The sequence below is a fragment of the Pteronotus mesoamericanus genome, unplaced genomic scaffold (genome assembly GCF_021234165.1).
Source record: "Pteronotus mesoamericanus isolate MK-2021 breed Mesoamerican mustached bat unplaced genomic scaffold, CSHL_Meso_final contig_178, whole genome shotgun sequence".
Taxonomy (NCBI): domain Eukaryota; kingdom Metazoa; phylum Chordata; class Mammalia; order Chiroptera; family Mormoopidae; genus Pteronotus; species Pteronotus mesoamericanus.
Genome location: NW_026555074.1, coordinates 200,071 through 214,049, shown reverse-complemented (window position 1 = coordinate 214,049; position 13,979 = coordinate 200,071). Strand labels below are relative to the sequence as shown.

At 36.3% G+C, this 13,979-nt stretch overlaps 1 protein-coding gene across 2 annotated transcripts in view; it reads right to left on the bottom strand.

Annotated features, from left to right (window-relative positions):
- Positions 1-6,932: 6,932 nt before the first annotated feature.
- Positions 6,933-13,979, bottom strand: part of CUL4B (cullin 4B) — a 39,263-nt gene continuing 32,216 nt past the window's right edge. For both annotated transcript variants that reach the window (XM_054566675.1, XM_054566674.1), the window contains exons 19-21: positions 13,133-13,305; positions 11,431-11,583; positions 6,933-8,341 (exon numbers count right to left, since the gene is read on the bottom strand). In XM_054566675.1, coding sequence (XP_054422650.1) covers positions 8,246-8,341; positions 11,431-11,583; positions 13,133-13,305 — 422 coding nt within the window. In that variant the 3' untranslated portion in view covers positions 6,933-8,245. The remainder of the gene's footprint in view (positions 8,342-11,430; positions 11,584-13,132; positions 13,306-13,979) is intronic.

Below are 13,979 nucleotides of genomic sequence, written 5' to 3'. Positions count from 1 at the left end.
CACTGGACAAAGGGATTCATGTCCTGGGTAGGAGGGAGTAGGATGGTGCAAGATTTCATCATGCTACTCAGAAAGATACAAAATTTAAAACTTACGAATTTTTCCTCGAGTTTTCCAATTAACATTTTCTTTTTCTTTCTAAGATTTTATTTATTTATTTTTAGAGAGGGGAAGGGAGAGCAGAAGAGAGGGAGAGAAATATCAATATGTGGTTGCCTCTCGCACGCCCCCTACTGGGCACTTGGCTTGCATCCCAGGCATGTGCCCTACACTGAGAATCAAACAGGCAAACCTTTGATTCGCAGGACAGTGCCCAATCCACTGATCCACACCAGCTAGGGCCCAATTAACATTTTCAAACTGTGTTTGACTGGGTAATTGAAACTGTGGAAAGTGAATCTGCAGATAAGGGTGGGGGCTACTGTACACCAGTTTAATAGAACGAAGGGGAAAATAAAATTGCATGATCATCTCAATTGATGCAGAAAAAGCATTTGACAAAATGCAACATTCTTTAGTGACAGAAACACTCAGAAAACTACTAATAGAAGGGTATCTTCCTCAACAGGATAAAGGGCATTTATGAAACAACCACAGCTAATATCATACTCAATCGCAAAAAACGGAAAGCTTTACTCCTCAGATGAGGAACAAAACAAGGATGCCTGCTTTAGGCACTTTTTTAAAAAGTATATTTTATTGATTATGCTATTACAGTTGTCCCATTTTTTCTCCCCTATATTCCCCTCCGCCCCCCACCTTCCTCTCACCAGCATTGTCCCCCTTAGTTCATGTCCATGGGTCGTATATATAAATTCTTTAACTTCTCCATTTCCTATACTATTCTTAACCTCCCCTTGTCCATTTTGTACCTGCCATTTATACTTCTATTCCCTGTGCCTTTTCCCCCATTCTCACCCCTCTCCCTCCCTGTTAACCCTCCATGTGATGTCCAATTCTGTGATTCTATTCCTGTTCTAATAGTTTGCTTAGTTTTTGTTTTTAAGTTCAGTCATTGATAGTTGTGTTTTTTGTCATTTTAATGTTCGTAGTTTTGATCTTCTTTTTCTTGGATAAGTCCCTTTAACATTTCACATAACAAGGGCTTGGTGATGATGAACTCCTTTAACTTTACCTTATCTGAGAAGCACTTTATCTGCCCTTCCATTCTAAATGATGCTTTTCTGGATAGAGTAATCTTGGATGCAGGACCTTGCCTTTCATGACTTTGAATACTTCTTTCCAGCCCCTTATTGCCTGTAAGGTTTCTTTGGAGAAATCAGCTGATAGTCTGATGAGAACTCCTTTGTAGGTAACTGTTTCCTTTCCTTCTGCTGCTTTTAAGGTTCTCTCCTTATCTTTAATCTTGGGGAACATAATTTTGATGTGCCTTAATGTGTGCTTCCTTGGGTCCAACTTCTTTGGAACTCTCTGAGCTTCCTGGATCTCCTGGAAGTCTATTTCATTTGCCATATTGGGGAAGTTCTCCTTCATTATTTGTTCAAATCAGTTTTCAATTTCTTGCTCTTCCTCTTCTCCTTCTGGCACCCCTATGATTCGGATGTTGGAAGGTTTAAAGTTGTCCCAGAGGTTCTAAGCCTCTAATTTTTTTGAAATCTTGTTTGTTCATTCTATTCTGGTTGAATGTTTATCTCTTCCTTCTGCTGCCAATCGATCTGAGCCCTGTTTTCCTTCCTTTCACTGTTGGTTCCATGTATTTTATTAATTATTTCACTTTGCACAGCCTTCACTTTTTCCTCTATTTTGCAACCATACTTAACCAACTCTATGAGCATCCTGATTACCAGCGTTTTGAACTCTGCATCTGATGGGTTTGCTGTCTCATCGCTTAGTTGTATTTATTCTGGAGTTTTGATCTTTCATTTGGGCCATATTTCTTTGTCTTGGCGACCTGATATGTTGTAAGGGGCAGAGACTTAAGTATTCACCGGGGGGGGGGGCAACTCACATATCTGTGTTGTGGTGCTGTATGTGGGGGAGTAGTCTAAGAGAGAACAATGCCACTTGCTTGACTCTGGGCCAGCTTTGTCACTTCCCCCGCTACCCACAAGCCTTCTGGTGCGGATTCCAAGGTGGGTGGGTTTGTGTATGTTTTCTGGGATCCTGCGGGTTTCTCCAACAAACTCCCCTGTGAGGCTGGGAGTTTCTCCCACTGCCACAACCCCCACAGGTCTTTACAGCCAGAGGTTTTGAGGCTTTCTTTTCCCATGCTGGAAACCTGGGTTGCGTGGTCTGTCTTGCTCCCCAGTTGTTCTTCCTGTTTTATCTGCACACAAATGAGGGACCATCCAGTCCACCAGCTGCTGCCTTGCCCAGTCCTCCAGCGGCTGCCTAGCCATGTGTCCTCTCCATCCCAGCTGCCCGTCTCCATGCCTCCTACCACTCTGGATGAATGTGTTTTCTTTAACTCCTTGGTTGTCATACTTCCACACAGTTAGATTTTCTGGCAGTCCTGGTTGTTTTTTGTTTTTAAATTTTTTGTTCTTCTTTTGGTTGTGCAAGGAGGCAAAGTGTACCTACCTATAACCTCCATCTTGGCTGGAAGTCTGCTTTAGCCACTTCTATTCAATATTGCATAGGAAGCTCCAGAGAAATAAAACATACCCCATTTGGAAAGGAAGAAGTAAAATGATCTCTATTCACAGACTAGCGATTTTCAACCTTTTTTCCCCTATCAATTGCATGTTTTAAAAATTCTTGGGTGTGTCACAGCACACTGGTTGAAAATAGCTATCACAGACAACACAGATGCTATATATAGAAAATCCTGAAACATCCATAACACATTAAAACTAGTAAACAAATTCAGCAAACTTGCAGGGTACAAGATTAACACACCAAAGTTGTATATGTTAGCAACGAACAATGTAAATAGTAACTGAAGAAAATTCTATTTACAACAATATCAAAAGAACAAAATACTTAGGAATGTATTTAACCACAGAAATGTAAGGCTTGTACAATGAAAGCACAAAATATTTTTGAAATACCTTTTTTTAAAGAACTAAAACAAATGGTTTTAAAAATGGAAAGACATTTTTGTGTTCATGGTCTAGAGGACTTAAAATGGTAATACTCCCAAAGCAATCTCTATCAAAATCTCAATGTTCCCTGGCCAGGTGGCTCAGTTGGTTGGAGCATCACCCCATACAACAAAAGGTTGTGGGTTTGATCCCTGGTCAGGGCACATACAAAGGTTGTGGGTTCAATCCCCACTTGGGGCAGTATGGGAGGCAACCAATTGATGTTTCTCTTTCTTTTTCTCTCCCCCTCCATCCACCTCCCTCTCTATAAAACATATCCTTGAATGAGGATTTAAAAAATCCCAATGGCCTTTTTTTTTTTTTTACAAAAGTATAAAAGTCATCCTGAAATCCATATGAAATAGCAAGGGTCCCAAATAGCTGAAGACAATCTTGATAAAGAAGTGGAAAACTCACATTTCCTAATTTCAAAACTTACTAAAAATAGGTAGTAATCAAAACAGTGTAGTATTGGCATATCAATCAATATATAAATCAATGGAATAGACTTGAGAACCGAGACATAAAACCACAGAAATATGGTCAATAGATTTTCAACAAGGGTGATGAGACCATTAATGGGGGAAAGAATAGTCTCTTCGACAAATGGTACTGGGACAAGTGGATAGCCACATACAAAAGAATAAATTTGGATGCTTACTTCACACCATATACAAAAATTAACTCAAATGAGATTAAAGACCTAAATGTAAGAAATCAAACCAAAAACTCTTACAAGAAAATACAGGTGTAAATTATGATGAATTCAGATTTGGCAATCGTTTTCTTAGCTATGACACCAAAAGCCCAAGACACAAAATTGGTTTATTGGACTTCATTAAAATGAAAAGCTTTGTGCATTGAGACACTATCAACTATAATTGAAAAATAAATTTTAAAAAAGGCACTATCGAGTGAAAAAACAAAAACAACGTACAAGAGAAAATATTAGCAAAACACTGTATCTGCTAAGGGTCTAGTATCCCTAATTTATAAAGACCTCTTAAAAGTCAACAACATAAAGAGAAACCAACTATTTAAAACACGGCCATAAAAACTTGAACAGGTACTTCTCCAAAGAAAAGACACAAATGGCCAACAAGTACGTGAAAAGATGCTCATCATTAGTCATTAAGGAAATGAAATTCAGAAACTACTTTATAGCCACTAGGATAGTTATAAAAGGAAACACAGAAAACAACAAGTGTTGTAGAGGATGTGGAAAAATCGAAATCCTTGTACATTTCTGGGGGGAATGTAAAATGCTACAGCTGCTGTGGAAAAGTTTGGTGGTTCCTCAATAAGTGAAGCACAGAATTACCACATAACCTAGCAATTCCACTCCTGGATACATATCTTAAACTTGAAAACCGGGAATTCAGAAGATATCTTACACAAATCTTTGTAACAGCACTGCTCACAATTGTCAAAAGGAGGAAACAACCCAAATGTCAACAGAAGAATGAACAAACTGTAGTATATGCATACTATTATTCAGCCTTAAAATGAAGTACTGAAACATGCTACATCATGGAGGACACTTAAAAACATCACACTAGCTAGGCAAAACCAGACACAAAAGGTCATATATTGTATGGTTTTGTTGATATAAAATATCCAGACCAGGCAAACCCATAGAGATAGCCCATTAGTTTTTTTCCAGAGGCTGGGTAGAGTGGTAATGGGGAGTCACTGCCTAATGAGTAATGGGTTTCCTTTTGGAATGATGAAAATATTCTGGAACTAGAGACTAGTGATGGTTGATTGAAATGGTGACTGTAGTAAATATTGTACACTTTACAATGGTTAAAATGGTAAATTTTATGTGTCTTTTACAATAAAAGTTTGTTTTAAATTAAAGAAATGTTTAAAAAGATTTTATTACAAGAATTACAGGATATGAGAGGATGTTTTTATAGTTTGCAAAACTATTAAGTTCTAATGTGTCTCTGTAGCACCTTCTTATATTCTACATCAAAAAAGTTTCTACAAAAGAGGTTAGATTTTTTACCATGCTAAACAAAAATTCTAAGGATTGCTAAATATAAAAGTATATTATGTACCTGATCAAAAAAGATGTATACTTTTTAAGAGCAAGGAAAATTATTAAAGTGTTAAATTTGAACCAAGTGTTTCCAGGTGAGCAAATCTCATCATTCAAACACAAAGCAAAATTTTTTGTAGGAAACTGAAAAATATTAATGAAGCATTAGCATGAATATCATATAAAGCATAATGATCCAAATTCCCATTACTAATGCTCTTTTCTTTTTAATGAACAATTTGTTTTGGCAACCTTATGTAGATGAGAACAGAACGTGTTTATAACACTCCTGCCACTCACAGCATTAAACAGACTGGTCTTTAAAACAAACAAAAAATAGCTACTGTAAAAAAAAACTTACGAATGCTAAAATTAAAAAACAAACAACTTCCAAAATTCTTGAGATGCAGATGCCTGAGTAAACTGATGTCCTGAACTGTACACACATGTACATGATAAGAATTTCAAGAGTATGGTGAGACACCATGTTGAGGCCTGTCAGCAGACTCAGAAACTGGGTCCAAAACGGATTCTTGATTTCTGGTTTGGTGAAGTTCTCAAGGAGCATCATCCTGTGAGAGTATATGGCCTAGAACTCACAACAACAGAAAGGCCCATCAAGAGCCAAACTGAAACCAAAGTAGTTAATCTTTTATTCTCCCCTCAACATATATTTAGACTAGTTTCATACTGACTTTATGCGACTATTTGATTTAGAGGATTTGAATGAAACAATGTTTATAATTCGACTTGATTTTTCTAAAAACAAAATTCAAGTATAGCCACCTTGAGTATTCTTGGGAATTTTACTCAGCCTTTACCATACCTTCTCCCCTCTTCTACATTCCTGTGGCATTATTACTAAACCACCGCAAAAAAAAAAATTTAAAAAGTAATAAAAGAGACAAATTTGAATCCAGTAAAAGAAATCACTAGGAAGATTTTAAGGTCTGTGGTTTTATAACTTTCTTACAACATTTGAATTTTAAAGGTCTTCTCTAGAAACTTTTTTAAATAAAAGTTTTATTGGAGAAAAATAGAACCACCACGTACACAGGGAAAAGAGCACAAAAATTCAATCAATACAGAATAACTGAAAAGTCACAATTATCCATTGTTTGTAATTACTTTTCAATTTCTTAAACAGCTTCCCTCAACTTGTTTTTTAATAGTCTTGCCTATTTTTCAGCTGAACTAGCATCAAGTTTTCAAAAAATTAAGAGCCTGAGGGAAGGGACCAGCTTTCAAGATGATGAAGGTGATGCCAAGAGTCTCTCCCTAACAGGAACAATTCTACATAAACATTCCTTAAGAGTAACTACCAAGTCTTCTGGAACAGTCTACATATCTCAGAGACCATCAGGGATAGGTTAGAACACTGACATAGATGGTCCAGTATGGAGAAAGGCACACAAAGTAGTTGCATTTCCTTGTCAGATGAGTTCATGTAAGGAAAGCCAGAAGAGCTGAGAATATATAAGTAATGGCTCTTCAAAAGAAATTAGGAAGGCATTCAAAATACCACATATTGTTACACAGCAGCATGTACACTGATGCAATTAGACAGACAACTTTGTTCAAATAGCTGTTTATGGGTCTTTGAGAACTCAAGAAAACATCAATAGCAGACAGAAAAACCAAGTCTCTGGCTAGGACCTAGGCATTCCTCCTCATGGCTCCAAATAGTTAGGAAATATACTGCTGCAAAAAGCATTAAAGCAGTTCTGATTTTAAAAAAAAACACAAAATTTTCTGCTTTTCCTTCATAATCAGTTCACTTCAAAATTTTAAGGAAAAACAAACAAGAAAAAAAAAACCCAAAATAAGAAACCTACCAAAAAAAAAAAAAAACTACTGGTGGTAAAATAAAGAGAAGCCTTTTACTCACATTATCAATTTGAAGAACAATACTTGCGCTATTTTCTACATCTGAACAATCCTAGGACTTTCCCCTGAAAAGTGGGTATCCAATTGTCATGAGAACTCCTCAAACAATTTTGAAAGAAATTAAGATCAGCATGATAAAGAATTTGAAATTCCAACTAGGGGATATGTGGAGAAAACGAGGGAGGACCTTTACATGTAGGGTTTTAGGGAGTTAGAATAAAAATGACAGGAAAGGCTTATTTACCAACAAAGAGTTGGGGTACTTCCAAAAGAACTTTGGTAGAAAAAAATAGGAATGCTAAATCCTAAAAAGCCTGTAACAATCTACAATTGGTCCAAGTTAAAGACAAAACTGTTCAAACAACATTAAAGCCTAAAGGAAGTTGAAAATGAATTGATGGAATTTTTAGTTGTGTACAAATGTATAAAATATGTGGGTTTTGGTCTCCTTTGCAATGTTCATATTGTATTCATTTTTAATATGAAGAAAGAGTTGGAATTTTTTCTCCTACTGTGTTCTTCTAGTACAAATGATCAGCAATTTTCTATTTCAGCTATATTTATAAGTACCTGTTAATCAACACAGTAAACTCAGGGCTAAGCCATATACACACATCCCATAACCATAAATGGAGCATTTGAGGATGTGTATATACAAGAGATCATATAAGCAACTGTCCTTCTACTTGAAAACTTGTTTTCAAATAAATTTTTTCAAAACATCCCTTTAAGTGTAACTGAACATTACTTAGTAAAATATCAATAGCTATGACAACTTATTTTTCTTTTCAAGGGAAATCACAAAACAGGTGAACAACCAAGTCCAGGGTGGTTTTTCTATTTGATAAATACATCCAGAACTCTGTACAGTAAATAAAGTTTGCATGCAGTTTAAGTATCTTTAAATGACATTTTAAGCAAATAAACCTTTGCTTCATAATTAACGGTGTATAAGAATCCCACTTTTTTAATAGCCATAGGGACCTCTTCCCCAGTTCCAAAGAGGAATCATGAAGACCAAGTACTTTCTTAAGAGTTTTCTGCACATCATACTAAATAACATGCAAAGAGTTCAACAACATTCTTCTTTAAGCAAGTATTACTCTTTTAATGAGCATGTTAACCACTGAAAATGTCCACTCAACTATTTCCATTACACTGCTTCATTTGGTCATTGGTAGTATAAAAGAAGTCAAACAATATAGGATCAACAAGTTAGGTTTATCCACTGGCTACAGCATGAGACACAAAATGCTCCAAGGCCAAAATTTTATGCAATGTAGTTGTACTGATTTGGATTTTCTTTATCTCTCTCCATGTAGTCCCGGTCAATTAAGGATTCTATTCTCTTCTTAAGATCAGCAGGCTGTAAGAGAAGGCAAATTTTCAGTGCAAAGCTCATATGCATTGGCTCAAACTCATTTACCAACACCCCATTAAAAAAAAAAAACAGTTTTGGCTCACTGACTTAATGTATTTAATCTCTATTTGTTTCATTTTTAGTTTTTAAGAATCTCAATTTTAAAAAAAGATAAAGTATAATGAAAATAAATCAGGTTAAGAAATGTTTTAAGCTATACACATACAATCACACCTTGCCATATTATTATACAACACTTCCTATTACCTTTCTTTTTTAAAGAGATCTTCGAAGAAGAACCAGGCTATTCTCTACACAAATACAAAGGACGAACTCATAACTTCACATGAGAAACACATTATAAGTTTAGGGAGACAGAACGCTATTTAATTTTGCCAAGATAGTTTGAGAAGATAGGGAGATCTTAAATTTGGGCAAGAGCTAGTTCTCAAAGTCAGGTTGCATTTTCATTAATTTAAAGAACAAAAAATGCACTGCAGAAATCATTATTTACAAGAATACTACAACGAATGATGTGATAAGTATATTCTAATAATTCAGATCTTCGTATTCCAGGTTTGATGTAAGATTTAACTGTGAGCTACCATAAAGGATTTGGATTTTTGAATCCTACTTGTGCTTTAAAGAAAATTGAGAAAGTTGTACATTTGTTTTCATGATTACATTCTTAGTTCTTCGATGACAAATTCCACTGTTTTTTGTGTCTAATCTATAAAAAATATACAATCTTGCTTGCTAATAGAGTGTTTCAGATTGTGTAAAATGGCCACTTAATCAAGAGGGTGAAAGAAGGAAAGTAATCTGATGGGGCAGCCAAAATTTCAGCCATAATATCGCACAGTAATTTGAAGGTTTGAAACTCAAAATGGTTTTCTCTTAATTATAGTGAACCTAGAATATCAGCACAATATTTATTATACTAATCCTCTTACCTTCTCTAGTATCAGTAATCTTTCTGGCTGGAGGTGAAATGGTTATTAGGCAGAGCATGAGAGTGAAGTGTGGTAATGAGGAGGCAGTGTTAGGTTTGGAAAAGAGAGAAAGCCTACCTTATTAACAGCTAATGAGCAGTTACTATATACCAGGCCCAATGCTAAATTTTTTATACATGAGGCCTGTCCAGAAAGTATCCAGCCATGTACTAGGCAAAGTAGAGGCATTTATTGAAGAAGATACAAGATACAAGAAACATTGTACACAGGGCAGTGACACCTCAGTCTCCTTCAAAGTAGGCACCCTGGGACCTCACACAGTTCTTCTGGTCACCATCATTTGCCCTATTGTGTTTTCCTGAATCTCATCAACAGTCTAACATCTCTTCCCTTTCAAAGGTGATTTTAGTTTTAGGAAAAGCCAGAAGTCACAGGGCGCCAAATCTGGGCTGTAGCAGGGCCGAGTCACCTGGGTGATTTGATGTTTTGCAAAAAAACTCTGTACCAGACGTGATGAATGAGCAGGTGTGTTGTCGTGATGAAGCTGCTGATGAGCAGCTGCCCATAGCGGCAGCCTTCTGAATCATCCAAATAGGTTCCAAGGAGGAACGTTCAGGCTTAACACAAAATTTGATGCAGATTCATTGTTCTACTCACTCAGTCATTTTGAATGTGACGGCCACACAGCACACATGCTCGCTCAACAGCATCTACCACCCCCACTGACTAGTACAGTGAAGTTGTCATTGTTCACACATGTGCATTCCAGTCCACTCTCCTTGGCTGCCAAGTTACACTGATATCGTCCAAACCGTTCTCATTATATTTATAATGGTTGGACTTTTTCCAGACAGACCTCGTACATTATCTCATTTGGAAATCTTCGAAAACATGGAAAACAGTGCAGTACACCACCACACTGTCTAAGCCTCTTTATTTTTGGGAGTTTACACTGGAGCATCCATTTAATAACCAATTTCAGTTTGCCAGGACTATTGCTAAACTTTTGAAAAAGATGGTTAATGGCCCTGGCTGGTGTGACTCAGTGGATTGAGCACCAGCCTGTGAACCAAAGGGTCACTGGTTCGATGCTTAGTCAGGGCACATGCCTGGGTTGCAGGCCAGGTCCCCAGTAGGGGGTATATGGGAGGCAACCACACATTAATGTTTCTCTCTGTTTTTCTCCTATCTAAAAATAAATAAATAAAATTTTAAAAAATGAAAATTAAAAAAAATTTTTTTAAAAAGATGGTTAATTATGGCTAGTTATCTGAATAGAGTTTCTAACAGCCACTCATGAACTATACAGAAGATTTAATTTAAAATAACAAATCAAATACCAAGATGTGTGTGTATATATACATGTGTATACGTGTGTGTGTGTGTGTGTGTATTTCAATTAAAGTTGATGTTCAGTATTATTTTATTAGTTTCAGATGTACAGAACAGTGGTCAGACAATTCTATAATTTATGAAGTGATTCCCCCAATAATTCTAGTACCCGCCTGGCACCATACATAGTTATTATAATACTATTGACTATAATCCCTGTGCTGTAACGATACATTTTGAGGAGAAAACCCCCCCAAAATAACAAAATAGCTCAAAAGAAATATAGTGAATGAACTTGAAAAATTCGTAGACTCGCTTAGCAGCTAAACTTTTAGGTATAAGAGCTTTAATAAATTGTTTCCCCTCTTTTGTTACAGCTGCCCACATATGCCAACAATGGGATTTTGGAATCATATATATAAACATGAGAAATTAATACTTTTTAGCCTGTAGCCCTGGCTTGCATGGCTCAGTCAGTTGGGCATCATCCTGAAAACCGAAAGGTCGCTGGTTTGATTCCCTGTCAGGGTACACGCCTGGGTTGGCGGTTGCAGGCTCTGTGCCCCATTCCCAGTCGGGACACTTGCAGAAGGCAACTAATTCAAGTTTCTCTCTTACATTGATGTTTCTCTCCTTTTCTTTCTCCCTCCCTTCCCCTCTCTCTCTCAAGTAAGATAGAATAATTTAAAAACTTTTGACTCTCCAAATTATCTTGAGGTTTTAATCTGTGTTTGTACAAATCATGTTTGAAAATCTAATGTGTTTTTTTCTTATAGAAGCAGCTCAATATGAAAACACAGAAGTACCTACCTTTACTGGAAATTTCAACTGGTTGTACACTTCTGAAACCAGCAGATTGTGGCTAAGTGTCTTCCTCATCTTCATAATTCGAACAATTGCAGCATCAATTTGATACTGTCTGTCTTGAAATACTCTTTCTGTAGTGCTTGCTTGCTCCTCAACCTAACAAAAGTTTTATTAAAAAAAGACTTAAACTTAGGAATTGTATCTGAAGTAAAAGTTGATTAATCCTTACACAAATTGTACATTTTAGGAACATGACACACTGTTAATGTGTTAAATATGCTGAATTATCTAAAGAAATGTTATAAATACAGAAAATCAGAGGAAAAAACCAACAAACATAGATCCTTTCTGTCCTAATTACACTGCCCTGTACCTGTTAAGGAATGACAATATTAATTAACAGCAAAACACCATTTTTGAGTTGCTTTTCTAGAAGTAGAGACCAGTTGATTACAAATTTATCATTTTCTTTTACTCTGTCCTTGAATTATTCTAAATGTGTCACAAGGGATTGTTGACTAAATTTCTGTATGACATTAGCTTCTCTGTTAAAATGATTGACCTCAGATTCAAAGGATGGCACCAACTAGCTAAGCTCATGGAGTCAAACTTTTTTTAAAAAGTAACCTTTTTGTAATATATAAATCAAAAATGCACACTGTTAGTGCTTATATTCATTCAAGACTAACTAGTTTAGGAGTCACTGTACCAATTTTATTGCTAAAGCAAGAGTGTTCATCTTTAGCATCTAAATCAAAAGAATAGTTTGGGCTTTTTGCTGGCAGTCTCTTTCTGATAGAGCATAAATGTTTCAAAAGGACACAGAAATCTTCTTAGGGAACATGATATCTTTGATGTGAATGTGAACAAGACAGGGAGTTGTTTGAGATACTGACCTCTGTCCCACATTAAAACTTTTTCTCAAGCCCTGCATTAAACCTACTGGAACTGAAACCAACTGGTTTCAAGAAATGCTATAGTTGTTGGTTTCCTTAATATATATCTCTTACAAATTCAAAAGGCAAAAACCAACAAAATATTCACTGTTAATCAAAGAAATACTAAATCACTCATATTTTTCATCAAGCAAATTGGCAAAGATTTAAAAAAGAAAATGCAATCTTGAGTGTGGCAGGGGCACTGCTAAGACAGGCCATCACACTGCTAGACAGAGCGTAAATTGGTGCGGCCTTTCCGGAATACAGTATAACAATGTATTAAGACTTAAAACTGTTCATACTCTTTAACCAAAAAATCTCTTTCCATGAATTTATCATAAGGGAAATTTCAGAGAGATTAAGATCTAGGTACAAAGAGGTTTATTACAGTGTTACTCACAATACTAAAAAGTTATTCATTTAATTGCCTGATAATGTACACTGGTTGAATAAATTACAATAGCGACGTAAAAGAGTATTGTGTGTTCAACTACCATTTTATAAAGCTATTTAATGGCATGGGAAAAGTCTGAAGATTTTATGTTAAACAAAAAAGAGCAAATATAAAACTGTATCAAGTATCAGGTCCAACTGTATGCATCTCTCCAAAAAAAATTGCAAAATCAAATACTGAAATACACTGAGCTAGACACAGGCATAGAAAATGTTAATGTTAGTGGCTGTGTTATAAAATCTTCTCTATAAATTTTTATTATGAACACATTTAACTCCAGTGTATTAGGAAAAGGAGAATGCAAAAGCAATACCGTTTCTTTCATCTGAATTTGATTGATCTTTATCCTGAAAAGTTTGTGTTTGAAATCATCATTACAAATGAACTTGTCACCATCTTCGATATCTTTGCCCTTTGGATTTTTCGCCAGAACTCTAGCTTTGCCACAGGCCAAAGACTGCAGTGTTCTCCTTAACTCGCCATCCTCTGAAGAAGAAATAATGGCTCAGTCATTTATTACTAGCTTATCAACAAGAACAGCTACATTCAACCTCAACCTAGCTTCTACCCCATCCCACTATTAAAACTGTTTCCTTTTTACCCCAAGGTCACCAACAACTCCCTCTCTGTTCTATCCAATGGCTTTTCTCCTGGTCATCCTCGAAAGACTTCAATCATCATTCCTTGAGTATAATACTGAATCTGCAAAAATGACATCTCACTTCTTTCCAGTCCCACATTTAAAAGACACCTCCACCTGGCTGTTTTTACTGTCATCAACTCCAGTATGTTCAAAATTTTATTCATCTTCCCCATAAAACTGGATCCTCTTTCCAACTGTTCGCCGTGAAGCTACCAACCTATTCGGGAGAGAAGCCCTGGAATCACCGTTGACTCTTCCTTCTCCTTCCTTCTCCACTTACCTAGTAAGTTGCTCCTTCCTTAAAGGAACCTCTTCTCCATTCTCACTAGCCTCGTTCTACCCCTTATCACTTTATGCCCAAATTATCCCACTAGTTTCGGGACTGGAACCTCTTCATCCTCAACCTGCCCTATTGCCTACTAATTCCAGGTAAGCTTTCCATATAATTCACTTACATTATGTCACACACTGGTGACCCCACAATAGAGCTGTCTTTTGCTAGATTTGTGAGGTTCTC